This window comes from Diorhabda sublineata, chromosome 10 (assembly GCF_026230105.1).
Source record: "Diorhabda sublineata isolate icDioSubl1.1 chromosome 10, icDioSubl1.1, whole genome shotgun sequence".
Lineage (NCBI taxonomy): Eukaryota > Metazoa > Arthropoda > Insecta > Coleoptera > Chrysomelidae > Diorhabda > Diorhabda sublineata.
In genome coordinates this window covers 8,895,158-8,919,791 of record NC_079483.1, presented here as the reverse complement: position 1 = coordinate 8,919,791, position 24,634 = coordinate 8,895,158, and the positions used below count along the sequence as shown (strand labels likewise).

The following is a 24,634-nucleotide window of genomic DNA, read 5'->3' as shown; positions in this document are numbered from 1 at the left end:
AAGCTGCAATTCTAGGGAGAAATCTAGTTACTTTTGGTTTTATAACCAACCTGTCCATGAAGCTCCTAAAGCAAGGCAACAACAGATTATTGTCTGTGAAATATTAAAGGAAATTTGAGGTTAGGAATTTATTTACTTTAATTTATGGCATTTTTGTTATTGTTGCAATATAACCTCGCGGAAAATTGAAAGCTTTTTTGCAAATTGATATCAAAACGTTCCGAATAATTGAAAATGTAAAATGAAAGATTTTATACGTTTCTCAAAACTCGAACGGAGATCCCAACATAAAAACACTTAATCTAAATCTATGTTAAATGTAACCGATCAATTGATATTTCAAATACTTCGATATTTTTAAATGGTGATTCATCCGAATATTTAAAATAACATGTTAGGGAAATTTTTTGTAATGCTTGATTGTAAACGAGATTCAAAATTACACTGTATGCAGCAACTTTTTCATTTCTCTCGTAATTAATTCAAGCAACCACATTTTTTCATATTAATAGACATTTTTTATGAATGAATTCGGTTTATTACATATTTCATGGCAAAATAAAAAAAAAGCATTAGCGTACTACAATTTTTTTCAAAACAATTCTAATAATTTGGATTTAATCTTAAAGATGATGAAAGAAAATTCTGAATCTTATCAACATCTTGTCGTTGGTTTTTCTAGAAGCCAAAACCGACCAGGAAACACTTGATCAAATTGATTCTAGTACACGAGTGCAGCTTCCATGAAGAAGATCTCCTGGCAACATGGCATTACAGTCCACGCAGAAAAAGTTTTGGAGGAAAAACTTGTATATTGTATCCAATCAAAATATTGAAGTCTGAAGCTCTTATAGAAACCTTGAGGTCTTGTTACATCATATTATGTTCAATTAGAAGTTTGTTATTATGAAAATGCGGGCAAAATCGGCAGCTCCTGGACGTTGAAGAGAACAGATCGCTTGTACTGTGAAGAGAATCAAAGAGCGTGATAAAGTGGAAGACGACGATCTCTCTGGACGCCCTTCGATCATCAAGTTCCACGAAAATGAGTGGAGCTCGGTAAAGCGAGCAAATAGCATCGTGACATGATTAAGGAGGTCTTCGGTGATGCTGTTATGGCTAGTTCGGGTATTTTTTGAAGGGTGCAAGAGGTTTTCGAGAAAGTAGGGGTAGAGTAGAGTAGAAGACCCACGAAAATGAGTGGAGCTCGGTAAAGCGAGCAAATAACATCGTGACCCGATTAAGGAAGCCTTCGGTGATGCTGTCATGGCTAGTTCGGGTATTTTTTGAAGGGTGCAAGCTGTTTTCGAGAAAGTAGGGGTAGAGTAGAGTAGAAGACCCACGAAAATGAGGGGAGCTCGGTAAAGCGAGCAAATAGCATCGTTACATGATTAAGGAAGCCTTCGGTGATGCTGTCATGTCTAGTTCGGGTATTTTTTGAAGGGTGCAAGAGGTTTCCGAGAAAGTAGGGGTAGAGTAGAGTAGAAGACCTACGAAAATGAGTGGAGCTCGGTAAAGCGAGCAAATAACATCGTGACCCGATTAAGGAAGCCTTCGGTGATGCTGTCATGGCTAGTTCGGGTATTTTTTGAAGGGTGCAAGCTGTTTTCGAGAAAGTAGGGGTAGAGTAGAGTAGAAGACCCACGAAAATGAGTGGAGCTCGGTAAAGCGAGCAAATAGCATCGTGACACGATTAAGGAAGCCTTCGGTGATGCTGTCATGGCTAGTTCGGGTATTTTTTGAAGGGCGCAAGAGGTTGTCGAGAAAGTAGGGGTAGAGTAGAGTAGAAGACCCACGAAAATGAGTGGAGCTCGGTAAAGCGAGCAAATAACATCGTGACCCGATTAAGGAAGCCTTCGGTGATGCTGTCATGGCTAGTTAGGGTATTTTTTGAAGGGTGCAAGAGGTTTCCGAGAAAGTAGGGGTAGAGTAGAGTAGAAGACCCACGAAAATGAGTGGAGCTCTGTAAAGCGAGCAAATAGCATCGTGACACGATTAAGGAAGCATTCGGTGATGCTGCCATGGCTAGTTCGGGTATTTTTTGAAGGGTGCAAGAGGTTTTCGAGAAAGTAGGGGTAGAGTAGAGTAGAAGACCCACGAAAATGAGTGGAGCTCGGTAAAGCGAGCAAATAACATCGTGACCCGATTAAGGAAGCCTTCGGTGATGCTGTCATGGCTAGTTCGGGTATTTTTTGAAGGGTGCAAGCTGTTTTCGAGAAAGTAGGGGTAGAGTAGAGTAGAAGACCCACGAAAATGAGGGGAGCTCGGTAAAGCGAGCAAATAGCATCGTTACATGATTAAGGAAGCCTTCGGTGATGCTGTCATGTCTAGTTCGGGTATTTTTTGAAGGGTGCAAGAGGTTTCCGAGAAAGTAGGGGTAGAGTAGAGTAGAAGACCCACGAAAATGAGTGGAGCTCGGTAAAGCGAGCAAATAACATCGTGACCCGATTAAGGAAGCCTTCGGTGATGCTGTCATGGCTAGTTCGGGTATTTTTTGAAGGGTGCAAGCTGTTTTCGAGAAAGTAGGGGTAGAGTAGAGTAGAAGACCCACGAAAATGAGGGGAGCTCGGTAAAGCGAGCAAATAGCATCGTTACATGATTAAGGAAGCCTTCGGTGATGCTGTCATGTCTAGTTCGGGTATTTTTTGAAGGGTGCAAGAGGTTTCCGAGAAAGTAGGGGTAGAGTAGAGTAGAAGACCTACGAAAATGAGTGGAGCTCGGTAAAGCGAGCAAATAGCATCGTGACATGATTAAGGAGGTCTTCGGTGATGCTGTTATGGCTAGTTCGGGTATTTTTTGAAGGGTGCAAGAGGTTTCCGAGAAAGTAGGGGTAGAGTAGAGTAGAAGACCCACGAAAATGAGTGGAGCTCGGTAAAGCGAGCAAATAGCATCGTGACATGATTAAGGAGGTCTTCGGTGATGCTGTTATGGCTAGTTCGGGTATTTTTTGAAGGGTGCAAGAGGTTTCCGAGAAAGTAGGGGTAGAGTAGAGTAGAAGACCCACGAAAATGAGGGGAGCTCGGTAAAGCGAGCAAATAGCATCGTTACATGATTAAGGAAGCCTTCGGTGATGCTGTCATGTCTAGTTCGGGTATTTTTTGAAGGGTGCAAGAGGTTTCCGAGAAAGTAGGGGTAGAGTAGAGTAGAAGACCTACGAAAATGAGTGGAGCTCGGTAAAGCGAGCAAATAACATCGTGACCCGATTAAGGAAGCCTTCGGTGATGCTGTCATGGCTAGTTCGGGTATTTTTTGAAGGGTGCAAGCTGTTTTCGAGAAAGTAGGGGTAGAGTAGAGTAGAAGACCCACGAAAATGAGTGGAGCTCGGTAAAGCGAGCAAATAGCATCGTGACACGATTAAGGAAGCCTTCGGTGATGCTGTCATGGCTAGTTCGGGTATTTTTTGAAGGGCGCAAGAGGTTTTCGAGAAAGTAGGGGTAGAGTAGAGTAGAAGACCCACGAAAATGAGTGGAGCTCGGTAAAGCGAGCAAATAACATCGTGACCCGATTAAGGAAGCCTTCGGTGATGCTGTCATGGCTAGTTAGGGTATTTTTTGAAGGGTGCAAGAGGTTTCCGAGAAAGTAGGGGTAGAGTAGAGTAGAAGACCCACGAAAATGAGTGGAGCTCTGTAAAGCGAGCAAATAGCATCGTGACACGATTAAGGAAGCATTCGGTGATGCTGCCATGGCTAGTTCGGGTATTTTTTGAAGGGTGCAAGAGGTTTTCGAGAAAGTAGGGGTAGAGTAGAGTAGAAGACCCACGAAAATGAGTGGAGCTCGGTAAAGCGAGCAAATAACATCGTGACCCGATTAAGGAAGCCTTCGGTGATGCTGTCATGGCTAGTTCGGGTATTTTTTGAAGGGTGCAAGCTGTTTTCGAGAAAGTAGGGGTAGAGTAGAGTAGAAGACCCACGAAAATGAGGGGAGCTCGGTAAAGCGAGCAAATAGCATCGTTACATGATTAAGGAAGCCTTCGGTGATGCTGTCATGTCTAGTTCGGGTATTTTTTGAAGGGTGCAAGAGGTTTCCGAGAAAGTAGGGGTAGAGTAGAGTAGAAGACCTACGAAAATGAGTGGAGCTCGGTAAAGCGAGCAAATAGCATCGTGACATGATTAAGGAGGTCTTCGGTGATGCTGTTATGGCTAGTTCGGGTATTTTTTGAAGGGTGCAAGAGGTTTCCGAGAAAGTAGGGGTAGAGTAGAGTAGAAGACCCACGAAAATGAGTGGAGCTCGGTAAAGCGAGCAAATAGCATCGTGACATGATTAAGGAGGTCTTCGGTGATGCTGTTATGGCTAGTTCGGGTATTTTTTGAAGGGTGCAAGAGGTTTCCGAGAAAGTAGGGGTAGAGTAGAGTAGAAGACCCACGAAAATGAGTGGAGCTCGGTAAAGCGAGCAAATAGCATCGTGACACGATTAAGGAAGCCTTCGGTGATGCTGCCATGGCTAGTTCGGGTATTTTTTGAAGGGTGCAAGCTGTTTTCGAGAAAGTAGGGGTAGAGTAGAGTAGACGACCCACGAAAATGAGTGGAGCTCGGTAAAGCGAGCAAATAGCATCGTGACACGATTAAGGAAGCCTTCGGTGATGCTGCCATGGCTAGTTCGGGTATTTTTTGAAGGGTGCAAGAGGTTTCCGAGAAAGTAGGGGTAGAGTAGAGTAGAAGACCCACGAAAATGAGTGGAGCTCGGTAAAGCGAGCAAATAGCATCGTGACATGATTAAGGAGGTCTTCGGTGATGCTGTCATGGCTAGTTCGGGTATTTTTTGAAGGGCGCAAGCTGTTTCCGAGAAAGTAGGCGTAGAGTAGAGTAGAAGACCCACGAAAATGAGTGGAGCTCGGTAAAGCGAGCAAATAGCATCGTGACACGATTAAGGAAGCCTTCGGTGATGCTGTCATGGCTAGTTCGGGTATTTTTTGAAGGGCGCAAGCTGTTTCCGAGAAAGTAGGCGTAGAGTAGAGTAGAAGACCCACGAAAATGAGTGGAGCTCGGTAAAGCGAGCAAATAGCATCGTGACACGATTAAGGAAGCCTTCGGTGATGCTGTCATGGCTAGTTCGGGTATTTTTTGAAGGGTGCAAGAGGTTTCTGAGAAAGTAGGGGTAGAGTAGAGTAGAAGACCCACGAAAATGAGTGGAGCTCGGTAAAGCGAGCAAATAGCATCGTGACACGATTAAGGAAGCCTTCGGTGATGCTGTCATGGCTAGTTCGGGTATTTTTTGAAGGGTGCAAGAGGTTTCTGAGAAAGTAGGGGTAGAGTAGAGTAGAAGACCCACGAAAATGTGTCGCTAATGATTAGTTGCACAAGTGTTGTTGGGGGAGCAGATGGAAGCGATTTGCCAGGATATTTTTGGCCCTTTTTATTTCCGAAAATAAACTCGACGCTCAAGGGAAAGCATCAGAGATCGGTAGAATCGGTTCAACGGGCCGTGAAATAGGAACTGAACAGCATTCCAGTCCAGCGTTCCTCGAGACGAGAGCTCGTAGATGCGGAAGAGTGGTACATCGAAAAATTCTAATCGTTTGTACTATTTTCACGAGTTCTATTAGTTTCAGCACAAATTTTGTATGTTAAAAAAATGAAATCGGCGTTACTGAATTGGTGTCGTGTGAAAATGCCTATTTTATAACGAAAACAATTCGGATTTTTCATAAAAGACCGATTACATCGTCGATAAAAATAACAGAACTTTATTTTATTATTGAGATCGCGTCCGATAAAAATAGAAAAAACATTTTAGTGGATCGTGTGACTGTTAACAAATAGGGAAAATTCGGTTTCGCTAATTTTTAATTATCAAACGTTCGTTGTATTCGAAAATTTAATCTAACCGACTAAAAAATGGTGATGTTTGTTCTAGATCAATTTTTCGAATTTTTTTTTCAAAAATATCAGTTTTATTTGTTAAATATCAATCGGAATAACATTTTGAGGATAAAAAATAATTAAAACATACCCCGATAATGACGTTTTTGAAAACATGTCAAAAATGTTGAGAGATATGGAGAAAAAATCAAAACAAAAATTGTAGTTTGTTTTGCAAAGCTTTGTTTTCGTCAAAAAAACAAAAATCGCTTTTTCCTTGACAACGAGGTCACAGGCACAGTATTTTGGGAAATTTTTCGAGACATTTTGATGTCGAACTTAACAAAAAATAACCGTGTTTGTTGAGAAATGATTTTTGGGGTAGTTTTTTACTCCCTTCGAAGGAAATTCAACATAATCTGAACTAAAATCAACTTACGATAAACGGTAATCAAATATTAACATTTTTTCAAGACAATAAAAATAAATAAAATAAAGTATTTTTCTGTTAATACAATTTTGGTAGTTCTACTCATCAGTTTACACTACTGGTCAAAAGTTTTTGTTCACCCCTCAATTCCCCATAATAATAATCGGCAGTTTGTGTTGAAATTTTCATATTTTTCGAGTTATCCGTAATTCAAAATATTTTTGAGTACATGAGCCCATTTTACGGTGAAAATTTGTGGTTAGCAAAAAATACCTGGGATACTTTTTTTAGAGAATTTTGTACTCTACATTTTCTATTCGAACAGTTTTTTCGAATTCCTTATAGTTTTCGAGTTATTTGCGATTCAAAATATTTTTGAGCGCTCAAACCCATTTTATAAAAGCAAATTTTGAGGTTAGGAAAAAATACTTCAAGACCAATCTGTAGACAATTTTGTGCTGTACATTTTTTGCTCCAACACTTTTTTTCGAATTCCTCGTAGTTATTGAATTATTCTCGATTCAAAATATTTCTGAGTATATAAACCCATTTTAATGTGAAACTTTTGAGGTTAGGAACAAATAGCAAGAATACTTTTTTGTAGAGAATTTTGTACCCTACATTTTTTATTTAAACAGTTTTTTTCAAATTCCTCATAGTTTTCGAGTTATCCGCAATTCAAAATTTTTTTGAGTACATGAACCCATTTTACGGTGAAAATTTTGAAGTTAGGAAAAAATACCTGAGATACTTTTTTGTAGAGAATTTTGTACCCTACATTTTTTGTTGAGGCAGTTTTTTTCTAATTCCGTGTAGTTTTCGAGTTATTGGCGATTCAAAATATTTTTGAGCGCTCAAACCAATTTTTTAATAAAAATTTTGAGGTTAAGAACAAATACCATGAACACTTTTTTGTAGAGAATTTTATACTCTACATTTTTTATTCGGGCTGTTTTTATCGAATTCCTCATAGTTTTCGAGTTATTCACGATTCAACATATTTTTGAGTGTATAAACCCATTTTAAGGTGAAAATTTTGAGGTTAGGAACAAATACCATGAATAATTTTTTGTAGAGAATTTTTTACTCTACATTTTTTATTTGGGCTGTTTTTATCGAATTCCTCATAGTTTTCGAGTTATTCACGATTCAACATATTTTTGATTGTATAAACGCATTTTAAGGTGAAAATTTTGAGGTTAGGAACAAATACCATAGATACTTTTTTGTAGAGAATTTTTTACTCTACATTTTTTATCCGAATAATTTTTATCGAATTCCTTATAATTTTCGAATTATTCGCGATTCAAAATATTTTTGATTTTCAAGTTCCAAAATTTCGAAAATCCGTTCCTGTAATTTTGTTAGAAGTTGCTAAACTTATTCAGTATCCCAAAACCTTCCAACATTCAAAAAACCAAACGATCCAATTTAATTTAAGGTTTTAGCTCAAAATCGCCTAATTTGCCTGTACTATGTATTTTAACATGAAATTTAATCAATAGTTTTAGTTCGATCCGGAAGAGTCGAAATATTTCGATGTCCTAAAAGGTTAGGAATTGTATGAATCTAAAAGCGCTGTTGTCAGATTGACTAACACAAAAAAATTAATATTTATTTTAATTAATTTGTGTTTATAGGTATATTATGATTATTATTTTATTCTTATATATTCAGTATTTTTTTTTTCAAATCCACCGACTATATCAACGTGAAAATGTTTATAAAAACTCACCTCATCACATCCAGCACACCTTGGCTTCATTTTTTCAGCATAATGTCTTTCGCAATAAATATTGTCCTCGTAAACACAATAAGCAAGGTCCACGAGGAGATCTTCACAACTGGTGCACTGAAAAGTTGATAAAAACGATATACAGTATGTCCCCATAAATTGGAAACATATGCATTACTTGTTTATTCAAAGGTATACCAGGGGTAACCAAATATACGAATTTCGATCAAGAATAAAATAAATATTCAATGACAACCAAGTTATTTAAAAAAAAAACACCTAAAAATATTCATAAAGTGAAAATATGCATAATGAACAAATTTTTTGTTCCGATCATCTTTTTCCTCGACATTCAATTGCCAACTAGTCAATTTTCTGTTATATTCTTTTATCTTTAATATAACATAGATTTTACATTTCCTCAATTTCCATATTACTTCCGAAATTCGGCAACGTTGATCTTATTCTATGACTTAACAGCATTAAAACTTCATATTATTTAACTGGATAATGTCTTAATAGGTGAGAGGCCATAAGATAAATTATTATAAGGATAATTGAGTAATCTAACGAATTGTCAAAATCAGCTGATGCAATTTTTTAATTTATTCGATCGATTTTAGATTTTATTATTTCCAGTTTTAATGAGAAATTGCTTCTTAAGGTGTTGCTACGAAAAGAAATACGAAATTTCCTCCCGGAAAAACTAAAAAGAACTAACACGGGTACGAGAAAATCAATTGTTTACCCCACGAACGTCATTTTGACGTAGATCAGCTGTTTTCCTTGATTGTCAAAATCCATTTAAATATGATCGTCGTGGGGTAAACAAATGCTCGTGTCTTAAGTTTCTGTGTGGTTTGTGAATTTATTTGATGGATTTAATACCTCAATATTTCCAGTTTTAATGCGAAATTGCTTCTTAAAGAACTGCTACGAAAAAAAGTATGAAATTTCCTCTCAGAAAGTGACTTTTCAGCTTTTTTTCAGTGGAAATGTCAAAAAACTCCCGTAATTTGAGCACAAAATCAATACAAGTGTCCTAAATTTTGTAAATTGCATGAAATAAACTACACAAATAATCGGTTTCAGTTGTATTAGTTTCATTGAAATTGATGTAAAATGTATATTTGGAATCCTGTTACCACCATGAAACAATAAAACAATAGAAAACAACTCTCGCTACCGGAAAAACTAAAAAAACTAACACGGGTACATACGAGAAAATCAATTGTTTACCCCACGAACGTCATTTTGACGTAGATCAGCTGTTTTCCTTGATTGTCAAAATCCATTTAAAAATGTCCGTTGTGGGGTAAACAAATTCTAGTTCTGTGTGGTTTGAGATTATTTATTAGATTTTAGACCTTATTATTCTTCTGGAAGAGTAGTTACTTCAAGAAGTATGAAATTTACTTTCAAAATGTGGCTTTTGTGCTTAGTACTTGTGGAAAAAGAGCAGTATTTTGACTAAAGCTCTTTTAATGGAAAGAGGTTAACTGTATTGAGAGCTTCAAGTTCAAGTACCTTTCATATGCCACTGGGTTATTACCATGCAACCTTAACAACTACTTTTTTTGTTTGATAAACATAACATTGGAAATTAATTTCCAAGAAAAAGTTAACTACCTCAAACTTGATGAATTCCTTGAAACTTTACTATCAAAAACGAAGCAAATATCACTAATGGACAAAAAAAACAGATTGTTTACCCCACGAACGCCATTTTGAGGTATATTAGTTGTTTTCTCGGACTGTCAAAATCCATTTGAAAATGGCCGTTGTGGGGTAAACAAATTCTAGTTCTGTGTGGTTTGAGATTATTTATTAGATTTTAGACCTTATTATTCTTCTGGAAGAGTAGTTACTTCAAGAAGTATGAAATTTACTTTCAAAATGTGGCTTTTGTGCTTAGTACTTGTGGAAAAATAGCAGTATTTTGACTAAAGCTCTTTTAATGGAAAGAGGTTAACTGTATTGAAAGCTTCAAGTTCAAGTACCTTTCATATGCCACTGGGTTATTACCATGCAACCTTAACAACTACTTTTTTTGTTTGATAAACATAACATTGGAAATTAATTTCCAAGAAAAAGTTAACTACCTCAAACTTGATGAATTCCTTGAAACTTTACTATCAAAAACGAAGCAAATATCACTAATGGACAAAAAAAACAGATTGTTTACCCCACGAACGCCATTTTGAGGTATATTAGTTGTTTTCTCGGACTGTCAAAATCCATTTGAAAATGGCCGTTGTGGGGTAAACAAATTCTAGTTCTGTGTGGTTTGAGATTATTTATTAGATTTTAGACCTTATTATTCTTCTGGAAGAGTAGTTACTTCAAGAAGTATGAAATTTACTTTCAAAATGTGGCTTTTGTGCTTAGTACTTGTGGAAAAAGAGCAGTATTTTGACTAAAGCTCTTTTAATGGAAAGAGGTTAACTGTATTGAGAGCTTCAAGTTCAAGTACCTTTCATATGCCACTGGGTTATTACCATGCAACCTTAACAACTACTTTTTTTGTTTGATAAACATAACATTGGAAATTAATTTCCAAGAAAAAGTTAACTACCTCAAACTTGATGAATTCCTTGAAACTTTACTATCAAAAACGAAGCAAATATCACTAATGGACAAAAAAAACAGATTGTTTACCCCACGAACGCCATTTTGAGGTATATTAGTTGTTTTCTCGGACTGTCAAAATCCATTTGAAAATGGCCGTTGTGGGGTAAACAAATTCTAGTTCTGTGTGGTTTGAGATTATTTATTAGATTTTAGACCTTATTATTCTTCTGGAAGAGTAGTTACTTCAAGAAGTATGAAATTTACTTTCAAAATGTGGCTTTTGTGCTTAGTACTTGTGGAAAAATAGCAGTATTTTGACTAAAGCTCTTTTAATGGAAAGAGGTTAACTGTATTGAGAGCTTCAAGTTCAAGTACCTTTCATATGCCACTGGGTTATTACCATGCAACCTTAACAACTACTTTTTTTGTTTGATAAACATAACATTGGAAATTAATTTCCAAGAAAAAGTTAACTACCTCAAACTTGATGAATTCCTTGAAACTTTACTATCAAAAACGAAGCAAATATCACTAATGGACAAAAAAAACAGATTGTTTACCCCACGAACGCCATTTTGAGGTATATTAGTTGTTTTCTCGGACTGTCAAAATCCATTTGAAAATGGCCGTTGTGGGGTAAACAAATTCTAGTTCTGTGTGGTTTGAGATTATTTATTAGATTTTAGACCTTATTATTCTTCTGGAAGAGTAGTTACTTCAAGAAGTATGAAATTTACTTTCAAAATGTGGCTTTTGTGCTTAGTACTTGTGGAAAAATAGCAGTATTTTGACTAAAGCTCTTTTAATGGAAAGAGGTTAACTGTATTGAAAGCTTCAAGTTCAAGTACCTTTCATATGCCACTGGGTTATTACCATGCAACCTTAACAACTACTTTTTTTGTTTGATAAACATAACATTGGAAATTAATTTCCAAGAAAAAGTTAACTACCTCAAACTTGATGAATTCCTTGAAACTTTACTATCAAAAACGAAGCAAATATCACTAATGGACAAAAAAAAACAGATTGTTTACCCCACGAACGCCATTTTGAGGTATATTAGTTGTTTTCTCGGACTGTCAAAATCCATTTGAAAATGGCCGTTGTGGGGTAAACAAATTCTAGTTCTGTGTGGTTTGAGATTATTTATTAGATTTTAGACCTTATTATTCTTCTGGAAGAGTAGTTACTTCAAGAAGTATGAAATTTACTCTCAAAATGTGGCTTTTGTGCTTAGTACTTGTGGAAAAAGAGCATGATTTTGACTAAAGCTCTTTTAATGGAAAGAGGTTAACTGTATTGAAAGCTTCAAGTTCAAGTACCTTTCAGATACCACTGGGTTATTACCATGCAACCTTAACAACTACTTTTTTTGTTTGATAAACATAACATTGGAAATTAATTTCCAAGAAAAAATTAACTACCTCAAACTTGATGAATTCCTTGAAACTTTACTATCAAAAACGAAGCAACTATCACTAATGGACAAAAAAAAACAGATTGTTTACCCCACGAACGCCATTTTGAGGTATATTAGTTGTTTTCTCGGACTGTCAAAATCCATTTGAAAATGGCCGTTGTGGGGTAAACAAATCCTCGTGTCGTGTGGTTCGAGATTTATTTATTGGATCTTAGATCTTATTATTCCTAATTTTATTCCGAAATAGCTTCTGGAAGAGTTGGAAGTGTGAAATTTATTCTCAAAAACGTGGCTTTCTTGATTCTTTTAACTATGCAGTTTTATGCTTGGCACTTGTAGAAAATGAGGATTTTGACCCCCCCATAGCGCAAAAGCACACATCGGCGTAGGGGTGTGTTCCACCCCAACTTTGCTTTTTGAGGTATTAGTCATAAACCACAATATATTTTTGTGTAATAATTCACGCAAAAAATACGTAAGAAACGAATTAATTTCTCATTATTTAATATTAAGGGGGACATTTGTTGAAATTAACAATAAAACTCACCTTAAAACAAGATGGATGCCACAATAATTTACCTAATCTAGGCGCGGCGATACTTATTTGTTGACTATGAATAGGCTTTTCACAATGGGCGCATATGCTACTGGGCGGAGTAGTCTTAGCTATACCCACATCAAGAGCTACTTGATTTCTACCAGAAACAAAATCCTGAAATGGAAAATTACATTTTTCAACTTATTAACCACGTGATAAAATTTGAATCGATTTGTATCTCGAAAACAGGATGTCTATTGAAAAAAAAAATCGATATTAACCTCATAACTCGCTTTATTTTCTGGTTCGACGAATTTGCAAGCAGATAAAGCCAAATCTTGTTTAGGTAGTTGCCTAACTATTCTTTGGGAACGGTTCGTTTCCCCTTTGGACCCAAGTTTTGGAACTTCTTCCGAAGGCAAAGTGGAATAATACTGGTCGACCTTGAAACAAAAAATTAATATTTCAAAATAACTGTTTTATTTTTAGAAAATTCGTTTCTATACGGTGATTATTTATTATTAGTTTTCATCATTTTATTATTGTAATAAATTTAAAGTTTAAAAAATTTTTTCTTCTCATTTTGTTTATTTTTTCGTCGTATTTGAGATAAAAATGAAATCCGAGTTTGAAAATCAAAATTTCCACATTTTTTTGCCAAATTTTCCTACACTTAAACATTTTTTTCGAATAGTATCGTATATATTTGGGAAAGTACATTCAAAAACGGACAATTTGGAAAAAAAATAATCGAATATTATAATTTTAACAACTTTTATCAATTACCAAACCATTTTGAAGTTAGAATAGGTTAGGATACCCTATTTTCATGCTACATGCAACAAAATTTCAACTTTTTCAATACCTAATCTAACATAACCTATGAAAATTGTTCAAATTATCATATTCAGTTGTTTGTTTTTGCAAATTGTTCGTTTTTATATGTACTTTCCAAAAAAAAAAAAATCACGAAAAGGAAACATTTACCTGATTTTGTACGTACCTGTCTAGCAGAGGTCAGACCTGGAGGCACAAAGGTATATCCTAAAGATCTAGCGTCTAATCCGTCATGGGTAGCTATAAATCCTAGCCTCGATCTGGCGCCATGTTCAGCAATTATTTCGTGCCCATCTCTCGGACATTTGCAATTTTTGCATGTTTTTCTGAAATAAAATAAATATGAATTCCATTTAAAATAACATTTTTTCTTTTACAAATTTTTCCAAAAATTAAAAATTCAAATCTTTTAAATCGTCGCTTAAAATTTATAATACGGTTCTGTATAAGTCGACACCGTGTCATTTGCTCGTATATGCAACCCAACATACACCGATGTTATCTGTGTTCCGTATATAGAAGTCGAGGAAATTAAATCCTTTTTATAGCATCATAAACAGGTATAGATTAAAAGCAAAGAACGAATAAAATAGTTTTTATGAGAAAGAAACATCGTGAAATTGATGTATATAATCAATTTCACTTTTTTATAGTCTGCTCTTATTATTATTAGCGATGGAAGACGATGTATTTATTAATTTTTTGATAATATGTATATCGTTTTATTCAAGTTTACTTAGTGGAAAATAAAAAAGAAGAAGAAGATTGTTGTTGCATTTTAGAAACGTTAATAATTGTTTTAATAAAAATAGTTTGTTAAGCTTCGTATATATTATATATATTTCTAGGTAAAATACGAAAGAAACTACAAAGCCAGTACTGAGACCTTGTTATTGAAAATCAATGGAATTTAAAGAAGGCCAAAGTTGACCATAACGGCGCGGTTGAATTCCCCCAACGAATTTCGCTGTCAATTAAATTTAATAAGACACAATTTATGAACTGTAAATTTTATATTCCTTAAAAAATAATTCTTTTTATTAAAAAAAAAACTTATATGTGCTACACACTAAAAACTTTAGTAAATCTATTTTCTAGTTTTGGTTATTTATATTGGATGTAGGGTTACCAACAGTTTTTACAAGGTTAGTACACGTTCCAAGAAAGATATTGTCTTACATTTTTTCATAAATTACTTCGAAATTTGTTAATTCTCTATATAAATACTGAGTCTATAGATTATCTATAATTTTCAATGACTTGTCTGTCTGTCAGTGAGTGACAGTCTTGAATATTTGACATTGACAGATGCGTTCTGAAACTTGGTGTGATTTGTTTGTGGTGGCTGCGCTGCACTGAGCAATTAGCGCCCTCTAACTAAATAAAAACAAATTTGTGTTTGCATTTTGATGCTGCAAACAGTATTTTGTGTACTTTATTTTTGTTCAACAGTAAAAAGTATAATACTGTTTAAAACAACTAGAATTTTTGGCTGTTTTCGCGAGGAGTAACGAGATCTCATTAAGCGATACAAAAATAATTATTTCCACTGATAGAATTACTGATTTTCACTATACAGAGGTCGGCATAAGTCACGTCAAATTTGCATTAGGATAATTTCGCAATAATTCTTCAATTGTAGTTCGGAGATAGGTAAGGGTGCGATTCTTGAGAAGGCCCTCAAAAATAAATCGAATATTTGAAGTTCTATTAAGAGAACTTCAAAAGTCAATCGTTTTTAACGGTGAAACGCGTGCACTGCACCAGACCTCGACGCGTCGACAACAGAGCCCGTTCATAAGAATTTCTGATACATTTTCCACACTGTTGAAAAAAAAAACTTTACTGGAGCGTGAGCTTGTATCGGTTAGCTTGTATCGGTTATTCATTTTGAAAACGCCTCTAATCGCATCTAATTCCAAACTTGACTATTTACTACTAGTCCAAAATTTTCGCCCACCCTATAATCCGTTCATCAAATTTCAAAATGGCGTTTTACTAACCCAAAAATAATAATATCCATTATTTGTTTACTTTATACGAGCACATGTCTAGAATTTTCTCAGTGAGGACGACAAGTTAAAACTTGCAAGTACTGACTGATTTGTTTATTAATCTTTAACAGTGGGGTGTTTATGATTGTAGTTTAGTCCCAGTTAGCTTCGCGAGAATCTGTGATTAATATTTTTTTGACCAAGACATTGTTTTGTGAAGTTAGAATACGTGTTGTTTTCGTTCTCGAAAATTCAGATTTGTACGTTTTAAAATGAGTAAAACCGAGTAAATATCCGTTGAAACTCGTGCTTTAATCGCGTGTTTATTTATTTATTCATTAGATCTCAAAGAATTGTGTTTTAATACGTTTTTTCAATAAATAATTACAATTTATGATAATTTTTTTCAGAATGTTTCTTCATGGCGAACGGTTTCCTAAAAATCTAAATATCTCGTATGCTATAAATTTTATCGAGTTTAACAAAGAAAAATCGATTGAAAATTCATTTTTGGTATTTTTAGATTGTACAGGTTGTCCCTGTAAAAAGTGCGGATTGTTAACTATTGGACATGAACTGGATAGTAGTGTAGAAATATTTATTTCTTCAAACACTCTGTAGTGTATGTTTAGTTTCAAAAATCCAAACTAGATGGAATTATATTTTCAATAAACGAATTTATTTCTAAAATTATTTCAACTGCCTTAAATTCGTCGATAGTTTCTTCTAACTTAAATTATTAAGAAACTTTTTTACGTCACATGTATATATACTGTTTTCAACATTGATTATAGAATAGGAAACTTGATACATGGATGGACACGAACCCATTTCATTGGAAACGTAAACTTAGGTCAAACATTGATTTACCATTAAAAAGTTCGTATAATGCCATATTCTTAGTGTTGCGGAAAAAAGGTTTCTAATTATGTCTGAGTTTACGTAAAATATCTTTTTTGACTCATTTTTTTATCAAAATATGATGAGTCGCTCCACGATAAATGTTGAAAGCCTATTCGATTAAATTAGTCTCTTCAAAACACCGTCCCGACATTTCCAACGATTCCATAGCCCTAAATCTCATTGCTGAACACTTTTTTATAGTAAACCATAAACAAACCAAAATTAATTGAGATATGGCGCTCGAACATCACATAAACATTAACAATGATTACTGAATACACTGTTTACACCACCACTACACCAACACTCACTCACTACACTATCTGACGCGCGTTTCGATAACCAAGTTATCGTCTTCAGAATCTAAAGGAGAACAGTTTACCTTTAGACCACGTATATTTATGTCCCATGTATTTTTTTACAGATTATCGCTAGTTTAAACGGTTTTCGTACCCCATTTTGGTAGAATTATTCAGAAAAAATAATAAAAAAGTATTGTCACGTCTTATCTAAGAAATATCTATTAAGATAACTGAAATACTATAAAAATGACTAAGAGTTCAGCGTCTTGCGTGTCTCAGCATCAAAGGATCCATGCGTACGGCCCCAATTGGGGCTCTTGAGGTGTTACTAGACCTTCCACCCTTGGATCTAGCGATACAATTCGAAGCCATAAGGTCAGCCTACAGGATGAGCATCCTCAAAGGATGCAGGCTGCAGGCTGGATCTAGTGGCCATGCAATAATCTGGGCGCAGGCCACAGATGGATGCCCAATCATTTCGACGGGCAACGGCCAAATGACGCCTTCGACCATTGATAATAAAGACTTGGAGACACGAGCAGTGGAATGGTGACTCCAAGACCGTTGTATTGAAAAATGGAGACACCTGGTACACAGACGGTTCCAGGAGGAATGGCTTGGTCGGTGCAGGTTTCTCTCGATCTTCTCAGACAGCAGAGCTGCCATACAAGCTGTAACGGCCGAAAAGATATGCCATAGGCTAGTGCTGGAGTGTAAGAGAATCCTTTAAAATCTGGTGAATGGTAGCTGCAAAATCCAACTCGTTTGGGTGCCCGGTCACTCGGGCAACAACGAAGCGTACATTTATTTTGGGGTACAAAAACAAGTGAACGCAAGAGCTTTTGATCGGGAATCAGATTTTAAAGCACCAGCTTCGCAAAGACTTTTGTCATGTACAAAATTTTTCTATCGGTATCTTTATCGGCGTTTACAGCCTGGGAAATCATCCGGATGCTGATTCGACGATTTGCACGAATAATTTAGTTGATTTTGGTCACTGTTTGCGGAGTTGAAACAGTCACAGAGCGACCTGGGCCATGGTCATCTTCAGCGCTCTCTCGGTCATCACTAAGGTGATTACACCACTCAAAAAAACGCGCACTAGATAGAGAATTGTCCCCATAGACCTCTTGCAACAATTTATTTCACTCGGTCGAGATTTTTTTTAAATTTAACGTTAAATTTGAAATTGATACGTTGTTCCTGAGAAAAAAGACTTTCATTTCAAACCGCTACTGTACAAACACTATAATAGTGACCGAAACGTGTTTTGGGACGTGCATAGACAAAATATCTAGATACCCAACGCGTCTAGGGCGCCATCTAGGCGCACAATCTCGTTATTTAATAACTAGACCTCGTAATGTCGATAACCAAAAAGATATGCGATTCAAAATACTTTCTAATTTCGTTAAGGTCATAATTACAATCCCTAGTGATTGTTTTTACTTTATAGAGAAACTAACGGAAAAGGAAGACTTCAACTATCACACCCAGGTAGCAAATATGGATATTTTCATTTAATAGAAAATGTGTTATTGGAAAGTTTCGCCGAGACTGTAATCATTTTTTTTTTTAATGAAATTATTAAGAATACTATGTCGATGACACACAACGTGATATATGATGAGGGAAAAAATAAGTCGATCGTGATTTTTATTGTAAATAACGATGTTTTGGGGTGTTATTCGTGTATTTTGTTGAATCGAACAAGTTCAAGTCGTTCTAACTAAGAGTTTTACAATCCATTTTAAAAATACGTCCACTTGGAAAATTATACAAAGCACCAACAACTTAATGTACGATTGCTGTTTATTTATCAACCTCCGATAGGTTATAAATAACAGACAAGTTCATAGAAAACAATTATTTCATTACATAATCACCGAAGAGATTTATTCTGGTTAGCAGCCTTGTATGTGGACCAATTCCCATGACCATGACCATAATTTTAGTCACAGACAGATAAGTATTCGAAAGCTCGAAAATATATTAAAATTAGTACACTTTGGTGTTTAGTTTCGCCACAATCCCACTACGAAAACGCTCATAATCCATATATAAACGCTAGCTAGTCTAAGAACGTTTTAGTAGCGAAATTGTGGTAAAATTAAACACCAAATTGAAAGATTTCTAATATACGAGATCCGTTTTTTCTTTAATTTTCAATAGGTTATAAATAAAAGACAAGTTTATATAAAACAACAACTTTATTACCAAAATATTGATACACTTTTCGATATAATCACCGAAGAGATTGAGACGTTTGTAATATCTGTGGACAAGCTTTTCAATACCTTCTTCAAAGAAAGTTACCGCCAATGAATTCAAGTAAAGTACAAAACAAACCTTGAAACTTGAACCACGTCATCTGAAACGATAGATTTGCGTCCTTGGCCCCCTTCAACATGCACATGCACAACTTTCGACACTATTCACGCACAACACCATCACTCATGATGTTTTCCCCATACAAACATGGCCTTCAACCTGTAGAAAACGAATTAAACTTCGCAATTCACGCATCAATAATAGCGGACATGTTTAGGTGGCTGTAGCACAACGCCGACTGACGCCTAAATGTCAACACTGGCGGAGTGTGAAATGCGAGAGCTTCGCAGTCGCCTACAGCACATGTCTGCCCGCAAGAAAGATATTTTGATTTTTTAAGACACGAATTGCTACTTTTTTCAGAAGAAATTGCAAAGATTTACGAACAGCAGCTCTGAAAACATGTAAACATCGATAGAATCCAGCTCCTCGACAACAACAGCCTAAGATAAGATATTAATCACGGAAAAGGGTTTTATTATAAAAATTATTCTACATTCGAACGCTCCCCTTCAATATACTCCCATCTCCTCACCATACACACATTTCCATACGTTTTTTCCATTGATCGAAGCAATGCTGGAAGTCTTCTTTGGTTAGGATCTTTAGGAGCTCCGCCGTTTTTTGCTTTACCACTTCCATCGACTCAAATCGGGTCTTTTTCATAGCAGATCTTTCTAACCTTCTAAGTAGACCCGTTGATACAAGATTTTTGGTCAGGAGTCAGATTTTTTGGCACCAACTTCGCACAGACTTTTATCATGTTTAATTCCTCGTGTAAAATTCTCTTTATCGGCATTTACAGCCTCAGAAATCATCCGGATGCTCATTCGACGATCTGCACGCACAATTCGGTTGATTTTGGACAGTGTTTCCAGAGTTGAAACAGTCACTGGGCGACCTGGGCGCTGGTCATCTTCAGCGCTCTCTCGGTAATCACTAAAGCGATTACACAGTACAGTAGGCCTTTTGCAACAATTTATATCACTCGGTCGGTGTTTTTTTCTAATTCCTAATTTCTAAGTTAGGCTGAGTTGTAGTGTTGCATTTGAAGCAAACATGCGACATAACAAGTCAATGGTGGGTTGCTTGTAGGAATTTCTCGAAATAACAGTTTATAGGAGTATAGGCTTCCATACTTGCCAAGATTACTTCCAAAATCTCGTTTACACACACTAAAAGGTCATTGGAAATGGAACAAACATCATTCTCCAGGAAATCCTTTAAATTCTTTCATTTGGCCAAAGTTTACGTGGTCTACATGAATCATTAGTTTGTAGTTTGATGTTCCAAGTGAGTTCCAAAGAACTTCTACTGTGTAAGACCCTCAATTTCCAGACATTTCTAGCAATCTAGTTCTGGCATGGATGAATTAACTCCAGGTAGGCTGGGTTGTAGCGTTCTCCAAGAATCAAGAGTTGAATTTGAAGCAACCATGCGACATAACAAGTCAATGGTGGGTTTATAGGAGTATAGGCTTCCATACTTGCCAAGATTACTTCCAAAATCTCGTTTACACACACTAAAAGGTCATTGGAATTGAAACAAACATCATTCTCCATGAAATCCTTCAAATTCTTTCATTTGGCCAAAGTTTACGTGGTCTACATGAATCATTAGTTTGTAGTTTGATGTTCCAAGTGAGTTCCAAAGAGCTTCTACGAGTAAGACCCTCAATTTCCAGACATTTCTAGCAATCTAGTTCTGGCATGGATGAATTGACTCCAGGTAGGCTGAGTTGTAGTGTTCTCCAAGAATCAAGAGTTGAATTTGAAGCAACCATGCGACATAACAAGTCAATGGTGAGTTTATAAGAGTATAGACTTCCATACTTGCCAAGATTACTTCCAAAATCTCGTTTACACACACTAAAAGGTCATTGGAATTGAAACAAACATCATTCTCCATGAAATCCTTCAAATTCTTTCATTTAGCCAAACTTTACGTAGTCTACATGAATCATTAGTTTGTAGTTTGATGTTCCAAGTGAGTTCCAAAGAGCTTCTACGAGTAAGATCATCAATTTTCAGACATTTCTAGTAATATATTTCTGGCATGGATGAATTAACTCCAGGTAGGCTGGGTTGTAGCGTTCTCCAAGAATCAAGAGTTGAATTTGAAGCAACCATGCGACATAACAAGTCAATGGTGGGTTTATAGGAGTATAGGCTTCCATACTTGCCAAGATTACTTCCAAAATCTCGTTTACACACACTAAAAGGTCATTGGAATTGAAACAAACATCATTCTCCAGGAAATCCTTTAAATTTTTTCATTTGGCCAAACTTTACGTGGTCTACATGAATCATTAGTTTGTAGTCTGACCCTTGTACGTTAAACATCCAAATTGATCGAACATACACCTCGAGTACGTTTATTTCATTTAAATAAATAATATTTGTACATTAGGAAACATTTTATTGACTATAAAATCCAATGTATAAATATCAATATCGTAATTTTTGTGCCAAACGTATATAAATAAAATATTGGGTATTGAAGTGTTTTGTTATGCAAGTTAAAGTCGTTCAATAGACATTCATCAATAGCAACAACACGCCAACAAAATCTAAAAATATTTTGATGTCTAAACGCCAATGCCTTGTAATTAAAAATAAAATAACTACAATGGTATTAAAACTTTATATTCAATTTTGTTTTGAAACAGATTAAATAAAATATTTTGAAACAATTTCTTTTAAAATATCTCAAAGATAAACAAAAGTTTTTACCCATCCCATAATCCTTTCGTTAAATATCAAAATAACAAATTTCTTGCTTTTTTGGACCAAAACATCTTTTTGGGAAGTTAGTTTAAGTTCTCGCAAATTCAAATTTGCAAAATTTGAAATGAGTAAAGCCAAGAAACTTTGTCTTGAAACCATCCACCAGGAAAAACCACCACCGCTGAAATAGCAGTTCGGATCCATGAATCCTTTGAATAAAGTCCTTTAAGACGTAGAAATAAAATTAAGAGATTGCAGTAGGCTAAAAACCATAAAAAATTGAGGCATTAAGGGTTTGAAGTCTGAGGTTTTGGGTCTAAGATAACAGTATTTGTGCGCAGGTCAAAGCAAGAAGTAATCCCGACTGTAAAACACGGAGGACACTTGGTGATGGTTTGGGAATGTTTTGGAGGAAGACCTGGTGGCGCCTGCCAGATTTGTGGAACAAAGTGGACAGAGAAGTCAGAAAGAAATGTCCATTTTCCACTTCGAATTTACTGAATGGAACCACACAAATGATAGGATGGATACAAACTATTGACAGGTAGTGTATCTATACTAAGGACGGTTTTCACCTTTAAACAGCTACAGAGATGCAACTTTAATATCTAAAAATTGAGAAAACGTAAGATTTATAAAGGAGATTAGACGTCGCTTATCAATAGATGGAGGAAAGTCCGTTTCATGGACGGTAGAGACAAAAAAAAGGAAAATCTCTAATGGGAGAAAAGTGTCCAGCTGTAAGGTATAAATAAACAGTTCGAAAACCTTCAAAAATGGCGCTGTTGTACTATAAGCTTTAAACAAAGTTTGAACTTGTTGTCTCGATCGATAATGGGGTAGTTCTTGCTTGATTTCTTCGTTCAAACGTTGCAATAAGTTCGCATTATACTAGCCGTTGATAGTGCTTGAATTTTCAAGATAGTAAATGAAAATTATCTCACTGGCAACCCAAAAAACCAATTCCATGACCTTGGCTGCAGATGGAACGATCTTTGACTCATTTGGAGCCTGTTCTACCTTTCCAGTCCATTGTTTTGATTGATGGACCTACGTTTAGTTATGGAATGTCTTCATTGCCAAACACTCGATGGAAACATCTTCACGACGCTGTTTTTGTTCCATTCTGAGCTAATGAGGCATCTACAGCTTTCTCAAGTCCAAATTTTCAGTTAATATGCGATGTAGCGCATTTTTTGGAATGTCTACTATGTCTGCTAGCTCGCGCATTTTCAGTTGACGATTCTTTATGGATTTTCTTCAACAATTCTGAAGTCGTCACCTCATTTAGTCAATTACTGCTTTGCAGGTCGTACGGTCTCGTCTAAACTTTGCTACACAATATTTTACTGTTGATAACGAAGGAATAGAATCTAGTTCAGCTTTTTTACATGTTTACAAATTCACCGAGAAAGTTCGCTATTGGTGGTTGTCAAACAAATATCAAACAGCTTAGCATCTTCAAATAGTATTTTCCAAGCAACTACTAGGTCAGACCAGGTAGTTCTGGTGCCATCCTCGAGGTATAACTCGAACGACCACTCAGTCAAGTTGTTTTGAAAAATGTTTCGAATTGAGCTTAGCGATGTTACAAAAATGTTTGCCTGTAGAAGGATTAACACCAATACAAATCAAAAAAAGGATGTTTATGGTGAATTGTGTCCATCAACTAATAAAAAGGATCCTCAGGTAACAACAGGCAATAGTTAGAGCCTTTTTTACGAACATTAAGTAATTTAATTTCTTAGTAAATATCGTGCTTGTTGCGTATTGGATTTTTTTCATATGTGTACGAGGTCTGACGATTTGAAAACTATTACGAGTGAACATTCAGTTAAGAAGGGTTAAATCTGATAGTAGAAGGCGTTTACCCCGTATAAAAAATTATAAACAAAGGTTTTTTAATCGTTTTCGAGAATAGACTGAATACCAATTAGGCTGTAGACATTATCGAGTTTTTATTGTATTACAATTGTAGAAAAAAAAATAAAAATAAATTCCATTCATTGTGACGAAGATAAATATTTAAAAAGTTTATTTTACTTGGAAATAATGAGGAAAAAACGTTTAAAATAGAACTTAACGGTGAACTTACCTAATTTATTATGTAAATTGTTTTTGAAATCGCAAAAATTACGCGTCACTATTCATCTGTTCGCGTTATTTTGACACAAAAGAATGCCATAATTTCATTTTTATACCAGTTACTGTCAGTATCTGTTAAGACAGATTCAATTTTATTATATTAAGCGTGAATTTTTAACATTTCCTCAAGTTTCATAGGATTTTCACAGTCTGGCAACGTTGACAAAGGTAATTTATCGCTATTAGTTGTAATGAAATTAACTTAAACATTCATTGTTGTCAGTTTTCTAGTTGAAATTACAGAAGGAGTAATTGAGACATAATAAATCAGGATTGGCGGGCTTAGATAAGCAGGATAACAAAGAATTTTAAGGCTATGCCAACGGGCAATAAAGGCAGATGGAAACCAAGGCTATAATGGAGAGAAGAGGTCACTGAAGATGCTACAAAAATTGATACAGCAAACTGGATGATCCTTGTAATAAATTGAAAATGATAGGCTAGTAGTCGAAACTGATTATAATGATTATAAAAGCATCGATGTGCGAGAGAAAAACCTTGCACTCAGCATCGATTTTGGCCGAATTTCTCGACATTTGTCACTGCACTGCAAACCAATTCTGATTGCGCTTCATCACAAAAAGTTGCCCGAATCGATTTTGTGCATTATTGTTAAATAAGGCCTTTTCTAAAATTAGAAAAAATCATCCAACGTAAGCAATCACGAGCGATTCACATTTTTAAAAAAACTTGCTTCTTTTAAACTTTTAATATCAACAACTTAGTCAATTTTAGCTATTTTAAACCAGACTTCAATATCTATATGTTGACTATTGCATCTCGATTTTGTAAATCTGGGACTACACCTTTAGTTTATCCTCTAGCCCTATCTTCCTTTTTGGCAATAAGGAAAGCTGAAATAGACACTTTCTAATACAGGACAGAATTCGTAGAAATGAAGAT

The 24,634-nt window shown here is 35.6% G+C and overlaps 1 protein-coding gene across 3 annotated transcripts in view; it reads right to left on the bottom strand.

Moving 5' to 3' along the window:
• LOC130449977 (four and a half LIM domains protein 2) overlaps positions 1–24,634 on the bottom strand; it is a 119,395-nt gene that overhangs the window by 50,758 nt on the left and 44,003 nt on the right. For all 3 annotated transcript variants that reach the window (XM_056788124.1, XM_056788123.1, XM_056788125.1), the window contains 4 exons: positions 13,497–13,656; positions 12,775–12,936; positions 12,503–12,667; positions 7,965–8,081 (listed from right to left, as the gene is read on the bottom strand). In XM_056788124.1, the coding sequence (XP_056644102.1) occupies positions 7,965–8,081; positions 12,503–12,667; positions 12,775–12,936; positions 13,497–13,656 (604 nt within the window). The remainder of the gene's footprint in view (positions 1–7,964; positions 8,082–12,502; positions 12,668–12,774; positions 12,937–13,496; positions 13,657–24,634) is intronic.